Genomic DNA, 23910 nt, shown 5'->3' on the forward strand with positions numbered 1-23910 from the left:
GACAATATACATAGCCCTAAGCCTATGGAACCATGCACATGCTTGGATAAATAGCCCACAGAGCCTCTGTGAATTTAAAGCCATCTCTGTCTGTGCACAGGACAGATCCAGCCATCAGTCTTACTTTTTCTTTTTGGTTCCTTTAAAAAAAAAAAAGCCCTCAAAACAAAACAGTGCACCTTAAGCCAGAGCCAGCTTTGTTGCTCAGCAACAGCAGAGCCGAGTTCTAGTCAAAGCTGTGACGTGTGCTTACTGGCTGGGTGGCCTGGGGCAAATCATGTCCTCTTTCCTCAGCTGTAAAGTGGGTCCCAAGCTTCTTGCCTTACTAAGTGGTAATGAAGTGCTTTTAAACTAATCCATAAACTATCAATTTACCAAAGCAGTCTAGAAATCCATTAGAGTTGATAACTTTCTAAACCGTCATAGTCACTTTGCTCACTTACTAATCACACCCATTCATTTCAATGTCTTTATTTGTTTCCTTGACAAAGATACACACCACAATTGCCAGGACAAAGCTGTCTGTTGTAAAACATACCGTGGGTTCAAAAAGCAGCTGCATTTTGTTAGTATTAACAGCACTTGTGCATGCTCCTGGAGCAGAGAACAGGCAAACTTCCACTCACATGAATGGATGTGTGTGTGTGTAGCTAGTAGCTGCCTCTGAACCTTCTGCTCAGTTTGATCACTTATGCATAGTCATTTAATGGCAGCACTAAACAAACAGTTTCACTATTTATACCTAGAAAGGTCAGAAATGTGTATATAACTGGATATTACATCTCACCTGTCAAAGGTGATGGGTTCTTGTGTGCCTGAGAAACAGGTTACTAAACCGTGTTACTGGTGGTATTCTTATATGGATTTCTTCTTATGGGCTTTTAGTAAGAACCAATTACCTTCAAGACTAAGCTCTTTACACAAATCATTGTCTCTTTGCTGACAACATTTAATTCAGCTTAATCTTTCCTTGGGAAATAAACAGTTATCAGGGTAAATGGCATTTCTGTTTGCAAGAAACCATTAGTTGCACTTAAGGTTCAACCTAACTCCAAGTGAGCTCTGTGTGGCCAAGTATCTACCACCCCACACCCTTTACAGAGAGGATCTGCCTGACAGCACAGCACTTGATGGAAAGCTGTAAGTATGTTATCCATGATATGTCTACCGAGAACATGCAGCAATCTTGTTCAGATTATTGAAGGTATTTTACAATAGCAGCCAGTATTTACATTTTAAAATTAACGAAGTATAAACTCAGAACTTTGTTGTGGGGACAGATTGTTCTAGTGCTCTCCGTTCAACTTGATTACAGTTTTATATATCCTCTGGACTAAGAAGCATCACATTAGCACCTTGCTTTAGCAGTACTTGTAACAATCCTCCCCAAGTGACAATATTACTACTCACAGTCTACAAGATTGGAGGACAACTGACTTATGAAATGTAACTCCACTTAAATCTATTCCTTTAGTAAGGAGGACCACACATTTTGGGCTACAACCACCAATGTGCATACTTATGAAGAAAAAGTAACATGAACACTTCCCTTGCAATACTGGATATTTAAAGCAAGTGGTAACTGTAAGATCTTGGCTAATTCATCAATATGTGTAGCCCTTTCACCTGTAGTGGTTTAGGTTTGCTTTGCCACACTGCTATTCAAGGTGCCAAGAGAAAGGCCTACACACACAGCCTTCTGTAGTCGGCAGAAGAATTTATTGATGGCCAAAGTGCTCATTCAGAGCTGGGACCGGTCTGTAAGCCTATATCAACATGAACACTTCACATTCTGAACACCTGAAGCCATCTCAGCTACAAGAAAAGTTCCATATTTACATCATGTGCATGTAAATATTTTTTGCAGTGACATAATCCAAAGAACAATATGTATAAAAAAGGCAAGTCTCCTGTTCTAGACGGCATTTGCTGCTTTATCGAAAAAGTCGATACATCCTAGGTAGCCGCCCGTCCTTACTAGACAGTGCTGCTTGAATGTGTTCATACGTAGGTAATTCCGTCAAGTCACCCAGGGCAGCCACTGCTGGTTTGTTACGAAGCATTTTCGCAACCACCCTCTTGATGTCATTGGGTTTCACGTTACCTGCAGACAATGACGACAAGAGCTATTTCAAATGCATTTTAAACAGAGTTCAAAGCTTTGCCCTGGAGGCTGAATATCATCATCATGCCGGATCTATACTTGGAATGCCTGCATTTTAATCCCAGCTCTGACAAACTGTGAGACAGATTTCTCCTTCTGTTAAACAGAAGCACCCAGCTAGCTCGCAAACAGTTGTGAGGGTTACTTTGTGAGATGTTTTGAAGATATTAAGTCAATGTATTACAAGTACGCCCAGTTAAAGGGGGACAGTTCACAACTGCATTTCCCTCTGATTTTTTAAAAAGAACAGGAGTACTTGTGGCACCTTAGAGACTAACAAATTTATTAGAGCATAAGCTTTCGTGGGCTACAACCCACTTCTTCGGATGCATATAGAGTGAAACATATATTGAGGAGATATATATATATATATACACACACACACACACACACACACACACACACACACACACAGAGCATGAACAGGTGGGAGTTGTCTTACCAACTCTGAGAGGCCAATTAAGTAAGAGAAAAAAAACTTTTGAAGTGATAATCAAGATGGCTCAGTACAGACAGTTTGATACTCAGTCTGATACCCATAAAAGCCTTATGAGGCTGGCTCTTAAATTAATTTAAAAATCAAATTGATGGTGTCTCTAAGCCTTGCTTAGTGTAAACACACCCTAGGGCTGCGGGGGCAACACGAGCACTTCCATTTGCACTGTCACACCCCATGAAGTGAGAAATTCCTGTTCTACAGAGGGGGAAACAGAGGATCAGAAACATTAAGTGGCTTGGCCAGACACAGAGCAAGTCCATGCGAGCGCTGGGATGGCCTGGCTTTCCAGTCCACTAGACAATAAGGGCCTAATCTGAAGTCTTTCCATTGATTTCAATGGGCTTTGGCTCAGACTTCATCGCCTCACTGGTTACATTTGCTGTCCATATTTGAAATACCGTCAGCAGCAAGGTGAGCTGGGCATTTGCCCCAATACCGACAAACAAATACCTAATCCCTAGAGTGACTGCTGCCATTGGGGGATTCTGTTGAAACTTCCCTGCCCCCCACTCTGGGGGTTAAGAGCCCACAGGAGCCCCACCGTGCTGAAGAGTTGGACCAGAACTGCAGAGATGGCACCCTACCAAAAGGTCCCGTTTTATCCAGTACAGGATTTAGGTGTTTATCCCACCTGAACTTGCGAGGTAGCTCCTGCACGAAGGCATCAGCAGAGTGCACCTACAGCCCAACACGGTCAGTGCAAAGTCCATGGGGTTTACTCACCGATGAGAGAGCACAGCTCATGAGGGAGTTTTCTTGTGTTTGTTGCCAGCACTTGCCTTCCTACATCCTCAAAGATAACTGGCCGGGATTCTAGGTTCATCATAAGCATGGATTTCAACTGGGTCTTTGCTCGCTCCAATTCCACCTGTATGGCAACAGAAAATACAGCAGACTGCTTTAGACTGGTCTCAGGACTGGCAACTACTCTGCATGCTGTACACAGTCATCCTCCTCCAGGAATAACTGGGAGACATCAACATCACATTCTGCTGCCAGCGTAAATCTAGAGCTGGGGATGGCCTTTACAGCTGGAATGAGTCTGCAGAGGAGGGTTTAAGAGGAAAAGGAAGGTGCTTGGTAAGTTAACAGAGATGGTTCCAAAACGAAGTGGTGTGAAGTCAGGATTGGGCAAAGGGTCCCTTCTTCTACGTAAATATTTGCCACCCATACACACACAAAATTGAGCTACAAACACCTGCCTCCTTGTGGAGATGCTCTTGTGATTACTAGACTATTAAAGACATGAAACACAGTCAGAAAATGTACATTCAAAAGCTTACGTATGAAATTCATCAGCCTAGCTAGGGCCCATCACCATGGTATTTCAGTACTGAGACTATGTGCATAAAACAGAGTTCGGGCAACTTACCTCTCCCACTGCTCCCGCCATTAAAATGAACTCTCTTGTAATTATTTCCACCATTTCTCGGACCTGTAAAAACAAGCGAGTCTTTGAAAGAAAAACAGAACAATGCCTGCTCGTTCTCTCAAGTTGGGTTTAACAAAAAAAACACCAGTGATCAGCAGGGCGCGACTTTCAGACTCCAAAAGGAGAAAGGGGAAAGATTCAAACCCCTCCCTCGTTGAACTGCACGAGTACAGGAAAATTGTAGTGGGGCACCACAGCAGCAATTCCCGTCAATGCGAATGGAACTTTGCCAGAAGGGGAGTGAGGCTGTGCAGAGCACCTGAGCCATTTGGGGACGATGTTTATAGCAGTGGGTCAGGAATACATAAACCCAATTCACCTTTATACATAGTCAGCTAAGTGGGAAAATAGGATTCCCTCTTCCAGAGTGGTAAACTTTCACAATGCCAATATTTTACAGTTAGAATTGGCCATTATGACCATGCAACCCCACTGCAAAATAACGTATCATACCCTCGAGGGGTGAATGATTTAAAGTTTGATGTGTTATATGCAACCGATAACTGCTTAATGATAATATGGAAAGAGCTACTCTATCTGAAATTAAGTCAGTGACAGACTTACCTTTTATGAATTTATGACTTGGAATACAGAAGAGCCACGTACCTGTCGAGGATCTGCACTGGCATGAATACACAAGAGACCAGTATCTTCATAACTGTGATGGTAAGAGGTTGCATTATACATCCAGTGATGCCTGTAAGTACAAAAACATGCATCTGAGTGCTCTATAACTAACAAAAGACAATACACTCCCTGTTTCATCTTCAAGGTGAGGATTCCGAAATGCTGATGGGAATTCAAACTATCAGTCCAATCATTAGGAACAGGTCTCCGCTCCCCTGATTATTTTCTTCTGTGCATGTCTGCCCTCTACTCCCCTCCTCACTGTTTCTATAGTAGGAGGATACTGTGCAGGAACAGTTGCATCAACTGCTAATTTTCAAGATTCCCCCCGAGTTGAAGGCATGGGCCGGTGGAGGACGACAAGATTCCAGGGCACCCGTGTGATCAGTTGAACTACACCCACCTCCTCCCAAATAAGCCACATCTGCTTCTAAGAGCTGATTTTTAAAAATGGACACATGTAGGCTTTCAGATGAGGCCTTCTGTTCAGGGCCCATATCCATAGAAATGTCTTTTGGCAGCATTCCTTGAAAGAGGTAAACAAACCTGTTGAGTACATTAAGATACAGACGGGTGAACATGCCCTTGCCAGGTCCTCCGGCAGAAAAGGAGCCGCCACCTCCCATCATCATGTTTAATACAGCAAAGGGAATGAAGTCTTCCTCCTGAATCACAATAAGAGAGTCCGTCATCTCTACAGTGGAGATGCAGTGCAGGGTGTCTCAGTGCTCAAAGGTAAGTGGAAGAGGGAAAAAAACAGGAGAAAGGCCCCTGATGAACACAAGAAGCCATGCAAATATTGGTGCATATCTCCAAGCTCTAACTAGCGATACATGTGATAGCAAACTCCTGCAGTTGGGTGGCAAAACCATTCCCAGCCTCCCAACAGGCTACGGATGGAAAACGCTCCCTTGCTACCTGCATGCATCTGTGCTCTCAGACACAAAATAGCTCCAACATTTGAACAATGACATGGTTGCTCAAGGTTTTGCTAGTTTAGAGTGTGCACAGCAATGAATTTTAGGACCGTACTTACCAAAAACGAACAGCTTTCTAACCCAATCATGATGTGGGTCAGCTCAGGGATTGGGGTCGGACCCAAACTCACATCTGACATGTCTTTTTCAAGCTGTGGGGAGAGAGAACAAATTAGGATTTAATTTCACCTTCAGAGTGTGGCCTAGTAAATTACAGAAATCAAACAGGTTGCCCAGCAGCAGCCACAGTGGGCGCACACAGAGCTGCTGCACATTCATAAGCCTGTACTTATATCGGCACAGTAGGCAACTGCATGTACAAATGAGCACTGACGTAATTAACTGTTTTGTGGGTACAAATGCTGCTTATCGCGAGTTCAAGAGGTGCCGTTTTGAAAATAAAGACCTACCACTATGAATGAAATCAAGGGAGCTCAAATCTATTACTGTACGTTAAGAAGAAGTCGCATAACGCACTGATTAGTTCTTGCTTTTATTTTACCTTTATGATTCCTCCCGTGTACTGTGCGACTGATTTGTCAATTTGCTTGGGCTTGTCGCTTTTCCACACTGGATCTACACCAAGCAGATACTTCCTGGCACACTCCACCAACTGCTCATGCTCTATCCCAACTCCAGCCAACACCATCCTGTCAGGTGAATAGTAATTCTGCAGATATGAATGGAGCACTTTCCGATCCATTTTCTCTATGTTTTCCACGGGGCAGAACCTGTTGAGTCCCACGGTGTTCTCCCTGTAGGCTGCCTATTGGGAGGGTGAACATACAACCATCCTTAGTTTAGAACACACAATGCTCTGTTCTCCCTCAAAATTACGATGTGAGCCTTCCCTTGCCCCTTTACATCTAGGCTAATGTAGATGCAGTACGAGAGGGAACACATATTGAGCATCATTTCACTTACGCCTCCCCACTCCTCCCAAAGATAAGTTATAGCAGGAGAGGATTGGGTAACTGTCTAAGTGTCAGGTTTGAAACATCTAGACTACCTGGACTCGCAGGATCAACAAAGCCCTTCATTCTTTTGAGGAAGGTACAGTAAACTTAATGGACTCAATGTACATGACACTTTCAGAGGCTTTAAAAATCCAAGACCCTGTCTGCTCTACATGGATCTTAATGGTATCATGGCCCGTTTTGTAAGAGCAGGGGTTTGTCCAGTTTCTGTAGCCTATACTTCCAGGGACAGGATGCTGTTCCGATCCCGCCCCCAGCAGAGCCTGTGCCCAGACTTCAGTGGTACTAGATGAATAGCTTGGATCCTTGGGGAGAAAGAGTACTACAGAAATGTAAGTCATCATCCTGAAGGTGCAAACAGGAAAAACAATGGAATGCTGGAGACAGGAAGTTCTAAAAGAAGCATGGAGTGCAAGTATCAAGCACACTATACAAAGATTGCAGTGTGAATAAGCTTTGGTTTATGTTGGAACCTTAACTGCCCCTTTCTTGACTTTCTACCTCATGCAGAATATAGGATTTCAAAACGGAGCGTAAGCAAAATGCTCCCCCAATTCTATGTTAGCATAATAAAAGTGTGTTTATAGCCCAAATAAAAAGCACCAGTGAAATTAAGTAAAGGGTGGAAATAAACTGCATCACGTAGTGCAGAGAGCAATGTGTGTGAGACAAATCCCACAGCAGTTTACCGCGTGTATCATCTCCGTTAGTAGAGGCTCTGGATCAGGTCTCATATTCAGATCTTCAAGCTCAAACTGCACAGCCATTCGAGTCATCTCAATTTCTTCATCTACAGTGAGAGAAAACAAAGGATATGAACCACTGTCCAAAGTATTGAATAGGTAATGAACTCCCTGGGTCCTGCACAGACAATGAGGAACACCGTGGGATGTTGGCTCCAGCAGAATCCTGGAGGTCAAGAAACAAAGAAGCTCAAATTAAGACGGGTGGGGGAAAGAATCCATCCACACTATTCAGTCTTAAGTAAAACACTGAGTATCAGAGGGTTAGCCGTATTAGTCTGTATCCACAAAAACAACAAGGAGTCCGGTGGAACCTTAAAGACTAACAGATTTATTTATTCAGAAAAAGATCTTGGCGTCATCGTGGATAGTTCTCTGAAGACATCCACGCAGTGTGCAGCGGCGGTCAAAAAAGCAAACCGGATGTTAGGAATCATTAAAAAGGGGATAGAGAATAAGATGGAGAGTAACTTATTGCCCTTATATAAATCAATGGAACACCCACATCCTGAATACTGCATACAGATGTGGTCGCCTCATCTCAAAAAAGATATACTGGCACTAGAAAAGGTTCAGAGAAGGGCAACTAAAATGATTAGGGGTTTGGAACAGGTTCCATATGAGGAGATATTAAAGAGGCTAGGACTTTTCAGCTTGGAAAAGAGGAGACTAAGGGGGGATATGATAGAGGTATATAAAATCCTGAGTGATGTGGAGAAAGTAAATAAGGAAAACTTATTTACTTGTTCCCATAATACAAGAACTAGGGGCCACCAAATGAAATTAATGGGCAGCAGCTTTAAAACAAATAAAAGGAAATTCTTCTTCACACAGCGCACAGTCAACTTGTGGAACTCCTTGCCTGAGGAGGTTGTGAAGGCTAGGACTATAACAGCGTTTAAAAGAGAACTGGATAAATTCACGGAGGTTAAGTCCATTAATGGCTATTAGCCAGGAAGGGTAAGGAAAGGTGTCCCTAGCCTCTGTTTGTCAGAGGGTGGAGATGAATGGCAGGAGAGAGATCACTTGATCATTACCTGTTAGGTTCACTCCCTCTGGGGCACCTGGCATTGGCCACTGTCAGTAGAGAGGCTACTGGGCTAGATGGACCTTTGGTCTGACCCAGTACAGCCGTTCTTATGTTCTTATTTGGACATAAGCTTTCATGGGTAAAAAACCCCACTTCTTCAGATACATGCAGATATAGGAAAGCAGCAATAGATTGGATCCATTTGCAGACTAGGGCTATGTTATTCTCTGTCCATCTCCTCAGATGGAAGCAAACAGTCTAAAACAAACCCCATTGCTAGAAGGAAGTGGAAATGACTGACCTGTCTAAGCATATTAACGTTCATACTAAAAACATTCTATAACAATCTAATGTTTGCTCTGTTACTTCAAACTCAAAAGTCTTTAAATCAGTAGGACGTAATGAACGATAGTACTGAAATAATTTTGTCATGTAATGTCTAGGTATCCTTTCCTGAAACAGAGACTCAGATTCTCGCACCTGATAACCTGGGCTGTAGTACTACATCAGCCAGTAGATTGACCACAGAGTCTAGGCCTTTGGCATCAGCAGAAACAGCATACATCGTGGTATCCCTGCAACACAAACAGATATTTTGCATTCAGTTTTCAAGTGGAATATATGAACTCCTGGTAATATTTGCCCAGTACTTTGAAATAGTAAAGCACTAAAATTCCTTCTCATTTTATGTTCACACTAGCATCCTTATTTGCAATTTGCCACAAAGAGATTACTCTTGCTATTCAAAAACAAAGTCATTGTTGTGATGGAACAGAAAATCAAGTTCAGTTATGCTGCGTCGCTGTCAGCAATCATGACAACTATTCATGCGTGGGGAAATACAGAGTAAGATGTGTACCTTGATGCCTGACAATCACAAATACCCCCGTGCTTTTCCAAGGTCAGAAGAATTTCATCTTTGCTGCCAAACTGGGCTGTGGACTAACCAAAGAAAAACAAAAACAAACAAAAAGTGTTAAGGCTTATGAAATGTGTGTCTATTTACCATTTGTTAGTGTGACCTAATACACTGAAGCACTTTTCTTTTTTTCCCCCACTTGAAGCAAATATATGCATAGAACTTGAGCTGGATTCCTTTAAGTCAGTAAGGCCTGGTCTACACTACGGGATTAATTAGGATTTAGCAGCGTTAATTCGAATTAACCCTTCACCCGTCCACACAACAGAGCCATTTAGTTCGAATTAAAGGGCGCTTTAAATCGATTTCTGTACTCCACCTCGACGAGCAGAGTAGCGCCAAAATCGATTTTGTTAATTCGAATTAGGGTTAGTGTGGCCGCACACCACCAAATTAATGTGGTTAAAATTAATGGGGTAGTGTGGCCGCACACCACCGAATTAATGTGGTTAAAAACCGAATTAATGTGCTTAGTGTGGCCGCGCACAATCGAATTTATACAACCTGTTTCCCAAATTCGAATTATCTAAATTTGGATTAATCCCGTAGTGTAGACATACCCTAAGAATCTTGGGTGCTCAAGGAAAGCAGACTTGGGCCTTCTGAGAATAATTACAGCCATACTAATAACCGAGTTTAGGTTTTTTGTAAGTATTTAACACAGAGGCTTTAGGAACCTTATCGTCACAAACAATACTTACAGAGAAAGCCAACTTTTCCAAAAAGTGTGAAATGCCGCTAAGGTATTTTGCTTCATGTCTTGATCCTGAATTTATAAGAACTTATATTAAAAAAAAAAAAAAAAAAGTTAATATTTATTTTAACCCCATTGCCTATTCACTGATTTTACAACCATGAGAATGCATATGACTAGCAAAGACCATCTCAATTTAAAACATAATTTCAATGCATTAGATTATTTCTAAGTAAATATTTCACTACCATATCGCTAAGGACTTCTCTTCACTGCAAAGTTAATTTGAGTTATAATTCAAGTCTTGCTCCCGTCCACACTCAAAACCCCTTGACTCAAGTGAGGTGCTTTTAACTCACGTTGGCTGGCCCACCGGGGAATAGGCTAAAGCTCAAGTTAACGCAACTCATCGGCTGCTAACTCAGCCAGTTATTTTGCAGTGTGGCTGCTCTCGTTTGAGCTGGGCTAACTCAAGAGGAATAACTTGAGCGTAGATAATTCAAGTTAACTGTGCAGTGAAGGCAAGCCATTAGGTATGTCTGTTTCACGTTGGTACCTAAATACCAAATCTGCTCCCAATTAAGTCAATGGGAATTTGGCCACTGGTGCCAAAGCAGGATGTGGTCCTCTATATATGGTAGATCCAAATGCAATGATTCCTAAATTACAAAGCCAGAAGGGACCATTGTGATCATTGAGTCTGGCCTGTATAACACCAGTCATAGAACTTCCCCTGAGCAGTGAGACTTGCCTGCTTGAAGTCATTCAGTACTTACTCCCTACAGTACAGAACTGTCCAAATTTGTTTTGTGATGCAATCCGCAGTCCATTCTCTAGTGTTGTAACTTTGGTTTCAAATTTCTCCTGTCCGTCAACTGTTGCGAAGACAGGCTTAGGCACTCCAGGCAGAGGAGAAGTGAGAGGGACGTTGGGGCAGCCACCACCACTGCTGTATTTTCTGTAAGCTGCCAAGCCAAACCTAGACCAATCATAGACATTTGTATAAAAACACTAATCACAGTGCACCAGACCTCAGTTCATCAAATAGGCTTTTAGTAACGATTGAGAGTGGATGCTTTGACTGTGAGGATTATAGCACTTCCCTACTTTGCTAGGGTGATGAGAAGGTAAAAATCCCCTCAGATACTACAGTGCTGGGGGCCACATAAGTACTTAAGTAGATACATGGAATCAACTGGCCCTGACCTCACTAGTGACAGTCATACTGCCAGAAGGTTGCTGAGGTGTCCAATTCTGTCCATCAAGGGCTGTTCAGCGTTCAGCAAACCATGAAGGAGGCTAAAATGTTCCCACAATCGTGGGGTTGAGCGAATGGGTTTCTAGGCAAAGGAAAGCCCTGCATGATGCCCCAAGGGAAGGAGACTGGGTAGGTGAGACAGATAGCTGTGCTTTCATTGACACCCCCTTATTTATGGGCAGGTCGGGATCTGGTCAGCGGAAACTCTATTCAGAGCTCAGCAACAGTAATCGGAGGGTGTGAGGCCCCAGGACATGTTGGGGGGGGGGGATCTTGTGAGGTCACTTGCCGAGGAGCAGCTAGGGGGGTGCAGCGTCCTGAAGGTGACATCCCTGACCTAGCTCTTGGGGGCCCTGTCAGAGGAGAGCCTGGGGGTGGCACCTGGGTCCTTAGAAAGGTGATGGTGAAGCGATTAGGATTCACTGATGAGTGTGTGTGTGAGGGGGGGGGAGTCTTAGGGGGTGTCTGGCAGGGGGCACTGGGGAAGACCAGGATTCTTGAGTCTCTGGCAGGAGGAAGAGCTCAGGGGGCGCCAGGGCCTTGGGGCCCCTGTCAGAGGAGAGCCTGGGCGGACTCTCTGGGAGAAGGGTTATGGGTCACTGATGGAGGGAAGGTGAAGGGTCACGGGGGGGAGAAGGGTGAGGGGCCACGGGCAGCTCTGTTCAACTACTGTCCGGGTGGGGGAGGAGGCTGCGCTCACCTGCGAACCGGGCCCCACGCGCCACCCCGAAACCGCACCATGTTCGCCGCCATCTTATGTCCGGGGAGCCCCGGCCTCCGCCCGCCCCTTCCGCCCGGCTGCCCGGCACGGAAACCACGTGCGTCGCCCGGGGCGGAGCTAAACGCGTTCCCTGGCGGCGTTGGCTGGTTGGCCAATGCCGGCGAGGGGTGGGGCTGAGTGTCCGGAGGCGGGTTCTCAGTGGTTAGCGCTGAGGCGGTTGCTGGTTGGTCAGTCCCAGGAAGGGCGGGCCCAGGCGGGGAATAGCCCCGCCTCCCGCCCCGATGGGAGCCGACGGGCCGGCCTGGGGCCTCTAGCCGTTGCTGAGGGGAGGCGGGGGGGCTATGGCGGGTCACAGCCGCGCCCCCCGCTCCCCTTCCCCGAACCCCCACCTCTGGGGCGGTGAGAACCGGGAGGGGGCGGGCATGGGGGGGAGGGGGTGTCCCCGAGGCCGCCCGGCTGACGCGTCCCCTCTCTCCCCGCAGGCGAGGAGCCCGGCGAGGCCAACCCCTTCTCCTTCAGGGAGTTCGTGCGGAGCCAGGGCCGGGGCGCGGCCCCGCGCGGCGCCAGCCCTAAGGTACTGGGGGGGCGGGTGGGGGGGGGGGCCGGGCGCCCGCCCCCCCCCCCCCGCCAGCCCGCGGTCCCCACCTGCCCCCTCTCTCCCTACAGGCCGCGCCGCCCCCCCTGCGCGAGGCGTCGGGGCTGAGCCTGCGGCGCCCCGAGCCGTTTTTCCCGGACCCCAGCGCGGGCGACGCGCGGCTGGACGAGGAGGATGCGGAGTGGAGCGGGTGTTACCAGCCCGCCGCCGTGGAACAAGCCCACTCGGCCGGGCCTGGGAGCGCCTCGCCGGGGCCCAGCGCCTTGGAGTCCTTCTACGGCGACTGGTCGGGGCGGGAGGACTCCGCTCCGTGGCCGCTGGACGAGAGCGACCCCCTGGGCTACGCAGACCAGAGCCTGGCGTCCGGGGGCGAAGCTGGAGAGGGGCCTTACCACCCGCTGCAGCCGGCCTGCCGAGAAGTAAGCGGCTGAGCTCGTCTCTGAGAGAGCTTATAGAGCCCTAGAGCATCCCAGCTTCCACTGCCCCTCTGAGTCCTTTGCCAGGCCTGAAGAGCTCTGTAAGCTCACCAGCTTCTCGCTCCCCAACAGACGTTATTCCCTCCCCCGCCTTGGCTTTCTAGTAGATTGTCCTGGTAGTTTGTGAAGTGCTGGAGCTTCACTTTGCACCTCCGCATGTTACAGAAAAGTTAGTTTAGGTCACCCTAAAGGGCCTTTAAAATGTATCGGCATTTTCACTGGAGTCTGTGAATGGTATTAAGGCAACTTGGCTTCAGAGTTGGAGGACTATGAAATGAAACCCCTTGAAATAGTTCTCAACTCTTCTATATAGCAGAAGTTAAAACTAATGATGATGTGTGGCACAGCACAAAGGTTTCTATAGGCACTCGGGGTGAGCTATAAAATCCCCTCATCGCTCTCCATATATTCATGGCCATAAAATCTTTATCCAGGCACACACTTGTCTCACTTAATCTCTCCATGCCTCTTGTTTTTCCTCTGAAATGGAGAAGATTCTTATTTTGGTTTTGTTTGAGAGGCTATATTCTTAAATATTTGTTAGTGAATTTAGTTCATGGAAATTGCCAAGATTTTTCCAGCTCTAGAAGTGAGACTTGGAAGGTTTCATCCAGGCTGGTTTTTGTATGTTAAAAAGATCAGTATGATCACCAGACCATACATTCCTGATTTCTAATGAGTATTTTTCTGCAGCTACAAGAAGAAAATGCCAGACTAAGAAGCAAGATTAACCAGCTTCACTTCTTCTCTGAAACTCAGACAGACAAGTATGTATACTACAGCGGAAAAGAAATCATTAACTTGATAAATGAAGATGAAATGCTGATATCCTTATACATCGTAACTGAATGAAACAAGATTTGTGACCATTTATGCCAGTGGTCACCAACTGGTCGATCGTGATGGATTGGTCAATCCTATAGGATCTCCCAGTGGATCGCAATCTCTGGTGGTGCAGCAGGGCTGCCGCTAAGGCAGGCTCCCTGCCTGCCCTGACCCCGCAGCTCCCATTGGCCGGGAATGGGGAGTTGTGGCCAATGAGAGCTGCGGGGCGGTGCTTGCAGAGAGGGGCAGTGCATGGAGCTGTGTGCCCCCCACTCTCCCCCAGGGGCCTCAGGGGCATGTTGGCCCCTTCCGGGAGCGGTGTGGGGCCGGGGTAGGCAGGGAGCCTGCCTTAGCACTACGCCACCAACTGGGAGCCGTGGCGGTAAGTGCTGCCCGGCGGGAGGCTGCCCCCCCAGCTCTGAGCCGCCCCCCGGAGCCTGCATCCCATACCCCGTCCTGCATCTGGAACCCCCTCCAGCCCTGAGCCCCCTCCCAGAGCCTGCACCCGGAACCCCTTCCTGCACCCCCAGCCCTGAGCCCCTTCCCAGAGCCTGCACCCAGAACCCCCTCCTGAACCCCAACCCCCCCTTCCCCAGCCCAGAGAGAGTGAGGGTATGGGAGAGTGAGCAATGGGGGAGGGGGGATAGAGGGAGCAGGGCGGGGCTTTGGGGAAGGGGTGTGGTAGAGATCTTGGGTTGCCCTTAAATTCAAAAAGTGATCTTGGGTGTAAAATCGGTAGTCTCCAACCTTTTATCTTATTGTATGACAATTTCACTACAGGGTTATTTCAGCTGAGAAACTTTGGCTTCTAAGAAATCATTTGGATTTCCTTTTAGAAAGAAATCAGGGAAAGTAGGTAGAATGTTTGTTTGTCTGATTTGGTGTCTTGTTTTTTAATAATAATTGGAGCCAAATCCTGTCCTCTTTTATAACCTATTCAACTCAGTTTGTCAATGAGGGCAAACTTGCCTATTGGAACACTTCAGACCTTCAAAGTGATGTATTAATAATCCTTACTTTGCTCCTGTGAGGCAAATAAGTATTTTCATTTTACCAATAGGGAAATTGATGGTGGGGAGGTTAGGTGAATTTCCCCAGGACACAGGTGAGTCAGTGACAGAGCTGTGATTAGAACTCAAGAATTCCTCTGTCCACTGCACCATGCTGCTTCACATACTGAGGCAATTCACACTTTCCTAAAAATGGACTGTTACACCACCACCGACCACACCTCAGAATGGCTTGAAAAACAACATAATATAGACTGACAGTGAATGGATGTGTTGTGCAGAGATTCAGCTGTATAATTATCCTTAATGCTAATGGATGTTGAACAAATGAATCCCCTGAGGCCCAACCTAATTCTGTGGGTGGAGTTTCTATAGTGCATTAGAATGAACATTTTTGTCATACTGAAGCCTCTATCTAGGATGTTCTAAAAATATTTATAATAGAATCTTCTTGCCTGCAACACTTTGTACTCTCTCCCACTGAATGCAAATAAAAATACCTACTTTGTTCTCTTTTTAACAAGGGTAAAGACACTTGAAAAAAAACTAGAAGAGAACAAGATTAAAGAGCAAAAAGAGGCCCAGGATCTAGAAGCAATGGTGCAGCATGTAGAACAGAATCTCCAGTTGATGACTGTAAATATTTCTTTATGTTCTTATAGTACAGAACCATGATCAGGGCTGCCCTGAGGGTTTTTGTTTTCCTCCTCAAACACTGGAGGAAGCATAAGCAATGCAGGCGGGAGGATGGTTCAGTAATGGTAACATTCTCTTTTCAACTCTGACACTTTGGTTCAACTTTTTCCCTTACATTATTCAGGAGACAAGTTCTCTCTCACTTTTCATAGTATCAAGTGTCTATTACTGACAGCACTTCTGAAGCAAGGGCTGCTAACATGAAAAGGAGCTGAGTTCCACTCCAAAAGTACCTCAGTTATACAGGAGTCAGGGCTTTGCATGATTGATTAAAGAGTCTTAATCACTTATATTCAGCTGTTTCTGTGTAGCTTTCTGGAAACACCCAACTTACACATAATTTACAAATATTTACATTTAGGCATTGCCTGCAAGAAAATTGGTAATTAAGTCATCTGTTTGTTTATAGTGAGTAAATTCTTTCCTTACTCAGAAGAAAGCGATATATTGCAGCCTTGATCACTTGATTGGTATGTTATATCCCTTCCCTATCTTTAGTATGTTATTTTAGTCTCTTTGAGGTAAGACTTATACATTCCTCTGTATTAGGAAAATGCATAGTGCATTCTAGGCACTACCACAGTATAAATAATCTTGGTATCTTGTATTCCAGAAACGGGCTGTGAAAGCAGAAAACAATGTTATAAAACTGAAACAGGAAAATGCACTACTTCAGGTATGAATCTGTCCTCTCCTTTTTAAGGTTCTCTTACTGTATGAACTTCACGTGAACATATCTTGATATTAAATGGAGTTTATAACAGTGCTACTGGAAAAGTATTCACCTGTGGGTGAATCTTTTATAAAATGTCCTTGTGTTCTGATTGAATGTATATTAAGTCAATGTAAACCAAAAATTTCACAACTCCAAAGTTTAGAACTTGTGCGCCATGGGACCAGTAACTATTATGAGGTTTCTTATCCCACAGAATCTGGGATTTCTCACTTTCCATTGGCATAAACACTGACTTTTAGCCATGGTATGTTACGTGATAGACATTAAAATCGCATTATTCTGATTAACCTCGTCCTCATCCCCAATGCACTCTCTCAATTTGAACTGATTTTAGTGCCTTCTATTTTACACTGCTAAGAGAAGACAGTAACGCCAACACCACCTGGAAGTCCAGCTTTCTGATATCAAATATTAACTTCTAAATGAGTTGGAAAATCCACTACTTTAATATCAGAATTAAAATTGAGTAAGGGAAGCAGAAGCAAGATGATTTTCAGAATGAAGCAGATTTCGGGACTGATAACTAGCAACCTGCCAGGGTTAGAAGCATTTGGTGGGACTAGTACAAATGCTTTCAAGTCTGGTAAAGGCTTCCAAGATTTAATCCTGGATCAGAGATCACATGAAGAATTTTGATCCCTGTAAGTGGAGACCATGATCTTGCAGATGGCACAAATTCCTAATGGAGAGAGCCCTAAGTTAGCCCCCAAAGAGCAGCATTCAAGTACTCATAGGAATTGTTTTTTCTCATGCCATCTTCTATAAATAAATGTGCATCTGCTCCAGGAAAATTGCTTATAATAAACTAAACTCTTCCTAAGGTTCAGCTGAAAAATTACAAGACAGAGAATGAAGCCTTGAAGACTGGCCAGTCTGCTAGTTTGGCTGTAGTGAAACAAAATGCAGATATTGCCTTGCAGAATCTTCTGAGAGTAATTACAAATTCACGCTCTTCAATAAAGTAAGTTCAGCTTTATAAAGAGAACTGTAAAATAAAGAACTTGTCCTAACAGGAGTCTATAGACTAAATGAAAATTAGTACTGGAGGCTCTTCCGTTGACATTCATGAGATCATGATTTCACCTTTTGTTTACATTTTGAATTTCAGTTTCACATAGGTGGAGGTGCAAATACTGTTCAGTTTCACTTTCTAGTTCACCTACAGTAGCTCAGTGTTATGTTTGTGCACACACTGCAGGAAAATAATTACACAATTCAGATTTTTCACTAACTGTTCAAAATTAAGTCCATTTTCTGTGTAATATTAAGCTTTTGTACAACTAGGGTTTTTAATGATGTAAATGTTAATCCTAAACTACCTAAATCTTTTTTTTTACAGTGAATTTTGCAATTCAAGTGAACTGTTTTTTCTTAGCAACTGAAGTTGCATAAATGTTCTCTGATATAAATAAGTTTGAAATGCCCTGTTTATTGTTCTTTGTCTCTGCATATCGACCCCTCTTCTGGTAACGTTTCTTGTTACTTGTAATCTGCCCTATCCTGTTTAGTATTTTGTTTTTTAAATTCCAGGCAATTGGTCTCTGGAGCAGAATCATTGCAGGTTGTTGCCGAACTCCTTAAATCCATAGACAGAATTTCTGAAATTTCAGATGATGGACCATGAAAAAACCACTAAAGGAACTCTACCCCAAGAGTTCTGTTTACATATAGAAATCACTATTTAAAGATTGTTTGCTTTAATATTTAAAAAATGCTGTCTTAAAATATGCAACCTTTACCCTTACTGTTTTTATTGTGGGAGAACAGTTATGCACTGGTGCAGTATTACCCTTCCTTCCATTGTACCAACAGTGGCTTTCCAGAACCTGATCCAGCAAAGCACGTACTTTACGTGCTTTGCTGGATTGGGACCTCAAGACCCAGCCCTCACACTTTGTGCATTGCAGTCTCCCATTAAAATGAAGTGGAGCACTGGACTCAAAACATTGTGCTCCCTGCCTTTTTTCCTCATTCCCTCTAGTAGTGCTGTGTCAAAGTATTCTATAAATGCTGGGAGCAAATAAATCTTTTCTGTGTGGTTTTTCTTTTTCTTTTTTTTTTTTACACTGCCATGAGGCGTGAAATAGGGGAAAATATTTTGAACTCTTGTATAATTAAATATGAAAATGAGACTATACCATACATAATGCTTTAACCAGTTTACTTCCTAAATATATTTAAAAATGCTTTTTAATTGTATTAGGTTTTGTAACAATACTTTTTTTCTAAAAAAATAAAGAAATAAAATAATACTGCCTTTAGTTGGTGATTCTTGGTGGTTTAAAAAAAATGGTTTTCAGGAAAAAAAAAAAGGGGGGGGTTCTTTTTAAAAGTGGGAAAAGTCACGTTGGTAGAGGTGAGGCAGCTGCTTTTGTGCACTGGACTACTTTCATAGACTTTAAGGTCAGAAGGGACCATTATGATCTTCTAGTCTGAGCTCCTACACAACACAGGCCACAGAATCTCACTCACCCACCCCTGTAACAAACCCCTGACCTATGTCTGAGCTATTGAAGTCCTCAAATCATGGTTTAAAGACTTCAAGGTGCAGAGAATCCTCCAGCAAGTGACCCGTGCCCCAAACTGCAGAGGAAGGCAAAAAAACCCCAGGGCCTCTGCCAATCTGCCCTGGAGGAAAATTCCTTCCTGGCCCCAAATAGGGTGATCAGCTAAACCCTGAGCATGTGGGCAAGACTCACCAGCCAGATACCTAGGGTGCGATCTGAGTTACTATGGAGAATTCTTTCCTATCTAGTGTCCCATCACAGGCCATTGGGCATATTTATTGCTAATAGTCAAAGATTAATTAATTGCCAAAATTAGGCTATCCCCTCATACCATCCCTTCCATAAATTTATCAAGCTTAGTCTTGAAGTCAGATATGTCTTTTGCCTCCACTGTTCCCCTTGGAAGGCTATTCCAGAACTTCACTCTTCTGATGGTTAGAAACCATCTAATTTCAAGTCTAAACTTCCTGATGGCCAGTTTATATCAGAAAAAGTCCAGAACTTTGATCTATACTACCACAATAGTGTATTCTGTCTAATACAGGAATTGCTGTAATGTGTATAAATACACCAGTAAACTCACATTTGAGCAGCAGTGAATACTATAATTACAAAAACCAAGGAAGACTCTCCATAGACCAACTTCAGGTGTGACTGAAATAATGGAGCTAACATTTCTTTGTGCAAAACAAGTGCCAATGATGTAGTAGTGACTGGAAAAATGGAGATGTTAATATAGGCACAGCACGAGAAGAAATTAGCGTTTGGGGATTAGTAGTTACTGCAAATTTGAGTATTTATTTCCAATGTTACTCCGGCAGGTGCAGTGCAGGGAAGTGTGGGAAATGTGTATACTAGTTGCAGTGCCCTTCCTCAGTTCTACCCTGTTTTGCTCCGTTAACACTGACGTGGGTGTAAGTGGCATGCACACAGGGTAGCTGGGGAGAGACAGCAGCGAGATCAGGTCAGCAAACTCCTTCAGGGGCATCCCAGGTGGATGCTTTCCTCTATTTCCATAAACCAGATGTCTGCCGGGGAGCGGCGGGCCCCGCCTTAAGGCCAGACAAATGAAATCACAGCAGGACTCGCAGCCTCCTGGGGGCAGCAAGCGCCTGCCCGGTCATCTGAGCCCTGGGGTCCAGTTCTGGCTGTGCGGCCGGTTACCATGTGTGGGGTGAGGCAGCCACCTCCACCCCCTGCCTTCGCTGTGTAACAGGGGGCGGGGTGAGGGGGGCGGCCGAGAAAAGCGTGACCGCTCCAGAGCCGCTGGCCAGGGCCCCTCTGCTCCGGCTGCAGGGGCGGCCGGCCGGCCTAGCCCTTGCTGTTCCGCCCCCCTAGACACCCTGCGCCCGCGGGAGCCCCGGGCCGCCCTAGACCGGAAGGAGGCTGGGGCTGGAGGAAACGTGCTGAGCCACCGCCGCCTCTCCCGGCCCCGCCGTGACCGTCTCAGCCCCGTCACGTGGCGGAATTCAGCCAATCAAACAAGTCTCCTGCGGGCTATGAAAAATACCGCGGCACGCGATTCCTCAGCCCAGTCGAAAAGCCACCTCCCTCGGCACGTGACAGCGGCACTTCCTCCGGCACGTGATACCGGCCGCCCAATCAGGTTAGCTCCTGGGACAGGCGATAGTCTCCTAGGCACTACGAGGGCGCAGCTCGCGCGGCTGTAGGGCCGGGAGGCGCTGAGGGAGTCTCGCCTTCGTCTCCGCCTCCCGCAGCCCTCGGGGCGCCGCCGCGGCCATGGCCCATTACCTGGGCCCGGCTGGGGACCTCCTGCGGGAGCGCGGTGAGGGGCAGGGCCGGCTGGTGGTGGGGCTGGGGCTTGTACCTGGGCTGGCGCCTCAGGGCGGGCGCCTGGCAGTTCCCTGGGGGACGTGCTCGGTGGGGGTGGGGTCTGCAGGGGACTTGCCCTGCGGCCGCTCACCTGGGACACCAGCAGCCACCCTCCCGTCCCTGGTGGAGAATGGGGGGGCGCTGCCCTGAGTCCATGTGGTGTCGCTGACTCTGCTGCCTCGCTCTCTCTCTCTCTCTCTCAGAAGTCATGTCGCCTGTGGATTTACACGCCGAAAGAGAGAGAATCCGGCGGGAAATAGAGGAGCTAGAAAAGAGCTTGGACCCCAGTATCCCCAGTATCGAAGTCCTTGTGTCGGATTCCAGCCTGGACTCGGATTCTGACGTAGGTCCGTTCTCACGGCGTGCAGTTATTTCTCGGACATCTGATCGTTCCTATACTTCTGCCCAAAAGATGTGTCCTGCAGTGTCTAGACACTGATGCTAAAGGCCGTGGCTTTATCTCCTGGTTACATCTGTGCAGAGCTTAAATGTTGTCACAGTGTTTTCTGCTTAAAAACTGCTGTCTGTGCCTGCTTTATAATTTATGAAAGGCTTATTTGGTACCTTGGGCGAAAATTAAATGTGACGTTTGTTTCTTGTAGGGTGCTAGAAATCCAGTCGTTATCCCATTTATCCTAAAGTGATCAACTGAAAACTTTAAGAATGTTAGGGTCTTGCTTGCATATTTTTAAAATCACCTTCTATTCTATATAAAAGAGCTTTAGATTCATATATTTTACAGATAGACGGGACTGTCACGATCGTCTAGTCCGACCTCCTGCATAGCATGGGCTCGAGAACCTTTCTTAATAATTCCTTCATGAAGCCTGTAACTTCTCATTTAGCTATGCTATATCTCAAACAGAACAGTCCTCTCTTCCATGATAAACTCGGTGGGATTTGAACATGACACTTTCTACTTCTCTACTAAGCAATTGCACCTGTGTTATAAGCATCCCTATAAAATGAATATTCTGCCATCTGCTTTTGCTATCAAATTGTAGTCAGATACCTGTGGTTTTTATTGCATCACGTTACTTAGATAAGAATCTTATTTCTGTGGCTCCTGTCCACGAAGAGCACACATTACATCATATCAGCAGTAAATACAACTGTACTGTACTTTATGTAATGTCCAAATTCTACCGTAGTGCTTTAAAGCTAAAGAAAAGGGAGCGAGGAATAGGTAAAGGGGAGCAATAAACACTTGAAATGAATTCGAGAATTGGTCAGGAAGAGGGTTACAAAAAAGCTTTTTCCAAATTGTGGTGTCTTCTGAGGAGAAGGTTCTTGTGCCAGCAGTTGCCAGGTTTTGTGATGAGACAGATGAAGTGGGCAGTAGTTAAGAGGGAGGGGATTAAGGAGGCCCATGATCTGCCAAGTGGGCTGGAACCAGTCAGTTGAGTGTGTTACAAACAAGGAGGGCAATATTGAACTGGCTCGTGGATTCAAAGTACTATTTTGGAGTGTTGTCAAAAGCTAAATCAAGCAGGTGTGAACAGTCATTTTTTTTTTTTGTATTCATAACTGGGGTGGGCATGTCTGTTCAGTGCAGCACAGACACACAAACCATCTGTCTTAACCTGCATCTACCTGCATCTGTGTGGTGAGACATCCCTTTAAAAAAAGAACTGCAAAAAGTCTTAAGCCACCAGCTGCTAGTCTTGGTGATCACTGTGCACGTTCCTTCATTTTACTGTGCCCCAATTCTCCACATACCCAAGTACATGCTTACCTTTAGTAGTCTTATTGAGAACAAAAATGGAAGCTGTATTTACTGCCGAAGTCTGTGGGACTACTCATGTGCTTCTAAAGTTAAGCACATTCTTAAGTGTTGCAGGATTGGAGCCCTAGTCTGCTTGGTTCTGCACCCTGGATTATTTGTTTGTGTTGCTCACCGTAGGAACTGAGACATAGCTTAATTGCAGCTCTAGTTGTTTAGAGGGGTTCTTTCAGTCTCCAAAGCAAAAAAAAAAAAAAGTCAGTGAACGGTGATTGATCAAAGTTTGGTCTTGGCAACCTTAACAGTGGCCTAGAATGTTGTTGGGTCAGACTTAAGAAATTATGTATTGTTCTGTTTTCTTGTGGTCATCTTAGCTGGAAAGCTTTTGATTTCAAAGCTCTTGTCATCTTTACATAAGAACAGCCGTACTGGGTCAGACCAAAGGTCCATCTAGCCCAGTATCCTGTCTTCCAACAGTGGCCAATGCCAGGTGCCCCAGGGGGAATGAACAGAACAGGTAATCATCAAGTGGTCCATCCCCTGTCGCCCATTCCCAGCTTCTGGCAAACAGAGGCTAGGGACCCCATCTCAGCCCATCCTGGTTAATAGCCATTGATGGACCTATCCTCCATTAACTTATCTGGTTCTTTTTGAACCCTCTTATAGTCTTGGCCTTCACAACATCCTCTGGCAAGGAGTTCCACAGGTTGACTGTGCGTTGTGTGCAAAAATTACTTCCTTTTGTTTGTTTTAAACCTGCTGCCTATTAATTTCATTTGGTGATCTCTAGTTCTTGTGTTATGAGAAGGAGTAAATAACACTTCCTTACTTACTTTCTCCACACCAGTCATGATTTTATAGACCTTTGTCATATCCCCCCTTAGTCGTCTCTTTTCAAAGCTGAAAAGTCCCAGTCTTATTAATCTCTCTTCATACATAAGCCATTCCATACCCCTAATGATTTTTGTTGCCCTTTTTTGAACCTTTTCCGATTCCAGTATATCTTTTTTGAGATGGGGCGACTACATCTGCACGCAGTATTCAAGATGTGGGCGTGCCATGGATTTATCTATCTTTTCCTGTAATAAAATCTTTTTTTGTACTTCTATTTCTAACAGATGATCTGGACGATGATGATTCAGATGCCCATACGGAAATGGTAATTCATCTTACTTAAAATGCATCATCCAATCTTTCTGCTGATGGGGGAAGAACAGGCAGAATTTTGTATGTCTGTAGGAGGCTTTTCACATTTTTGCACCTAAAGGGAAATGTTGCACCTAAAAAGGGAAACATTACTGCTAAAATTTTCATTTTTACAAGTCCTGTTACTGGTTTTTTTCTTTAGAAAAATAAAACATTTTAATTAGAGAGAATGTTTCCTAGAACTCAGGTAAGAGTATTTAAAAATATTTGTATAACAGAGCACATACAAAGGGAACTTTCTTTGTGGGTCAGATCCAGTTGA

General features: G+C 45.0%; 3 protein-coding genes across 5 annotated transcripts in view; 2 read left to right on the forward strand and 1 right to left on the reverse strand.

The window, feature by feature from the left end:
- Positions 1–455: 455 nt before the first annotated feature.
- PMPCA (peptidase, mitochondrial processing alpha subunit) lies at positions 456–12096 on the reverse strand. The gene is made up of 13 exons (XM_026657249.1): positions 12021–12096; positions 10839–11041; positions 10070–10149; positions 9309–9391; positions 8930–9024; positions 7366–7466; positions 6202–6465; positions 5759–5851; positions 5269–5387; positions 4702–4792; positions 4036–4098; positions 3387–3531; positions 456–2104 (listed from the first exon to the last, which is right to left on the reverse strand). Exons 1-13 carry the CDS (start codon positions 12071–12073, stop codon positions 1935–1937), a joined length of 1560 nt encoding a protein of 519 aa, XP_026513034.1. The 5' UTR covers positions 12074–12096; the 3' UTR covers positions 456–1934.
- Positions 12097–12326: 230 nt separating this feature from the next.
- On the forward strand, positions 12327–18420 carry ENTR1 (endosome associated trafficking regulator 1). 2 transcript variants are annotated; one of them, XM_024206668.3, is made up of 8 exons: positions 12327–12440; positions 12524–12615; positions 12708–13055; positions 13806–13879; positions 15472–15583; positions 16257–16319; positions 17201–17340; positions 17910–18420. In XM_024206668.3, exons 1-8 carry the CDS (start codon positions 12383–12385, stop codon positions 18001–18003), a joined length of 981 nt encoding a protein of 326 aa, XP_024062436.2. In that variant the 5' UTR covers positions 12327–12382; the 3' UTR covers positions 18004–18420. The 2 variants fall into 2 exon arrangements, with proteins under 2 accessions (XP_024062436.2, XP_024062437.2); XM_024206669.3 differs by having other exon boundaries at positions 17207–17340.
- A 2131-nt stretch (positions 18421–20551) lies between these two features.
- Positions 20552–23910, forward strand: part of SNAPC4 (small nuclear RNA activating complex polypeptide 4) — a 30884-nt gene continuing 27525 nt past the window's right edge. Inside the window, exons 1-3 of one of the 2 annotated variants that reach the window (XM_024206684.3) lie at positions 20552–20672; positions 20923–21066; positions 23561–23601. In XM_024206684.3, the coding sequence (XP_024062452.2) occupies positions 20627–20672; positions 20923–21066; positions 23561–23601 (231 nt within the window). In that variant the 5' untranslated portion in view covers positions 20552–20626. Of the gene's footprint in view, positions 20673–20922; positions 21067–23560; positions 23602–23910 lie in introns of those variants that run through there. The other variant, XM_024206685.3, reaches the window with a different exon arrangement.

This window comes from Terrapene carolina, unplaced genomic scaffold (assembly GCF_002925995.2).
Source record: "Terrapene carolina triunguis isolate 2854851 unplaced genomic scaffold, T_m_triunguis-2.0 Scaffold238, whole genome shotgun sequence".
NCBI lineage: Eukaryota > Metazoa > Chordata > Testudines > Emydidae > Terrapene > Terrapene triunguis.

Bases quoted from the DNA above. Each gene is read 5' to 3' on its own strand.
- PMPCA (XM_026657249.1), bottom strand. From the start codon at position 12,073: ATGGCGGCGAACATGGTGCGGTTTCGGGGTGGCGCGTGGGGCCCGGTT. The intron at 11,042-12,020 runs GTGAGCGCAGCC...TGATTGGTCTAG, and splicing joins GCGTGGGGCCCGGTTCGCAG to GTTTGGCTTGGCAGCTTACA. The intron at 2,105-3,386 runs GTGAGTAAACCC...CATTGTCTGCAG, and splicing joins TGAGCTGTGCTCTCTCATCG to GTAACGTGAAACCCAATGAC.
- ENTR1 (XM_024206668.3), top strand. From the start codon at position 12,383: ATGGCGGGTCACAGCCGCGCCCCCCGCTCCCCTTCCCCGAACCCCCAC. The intron at 12,616-12,707 runs GTACTGGGGGGG...CTCTCCCTACAG, and splicing joins CGCGCGGCGCCAGCCCTAAG to GCCGCGCCGCCCCCCCTGCG. The intron at 15,584-16,256 runs GTAAATATTTCT...CTTGTATTCCAG, and splicing joins AGAATCTCCAGTTGATGACT to AAACGGGCTGTGAAAGCAGA.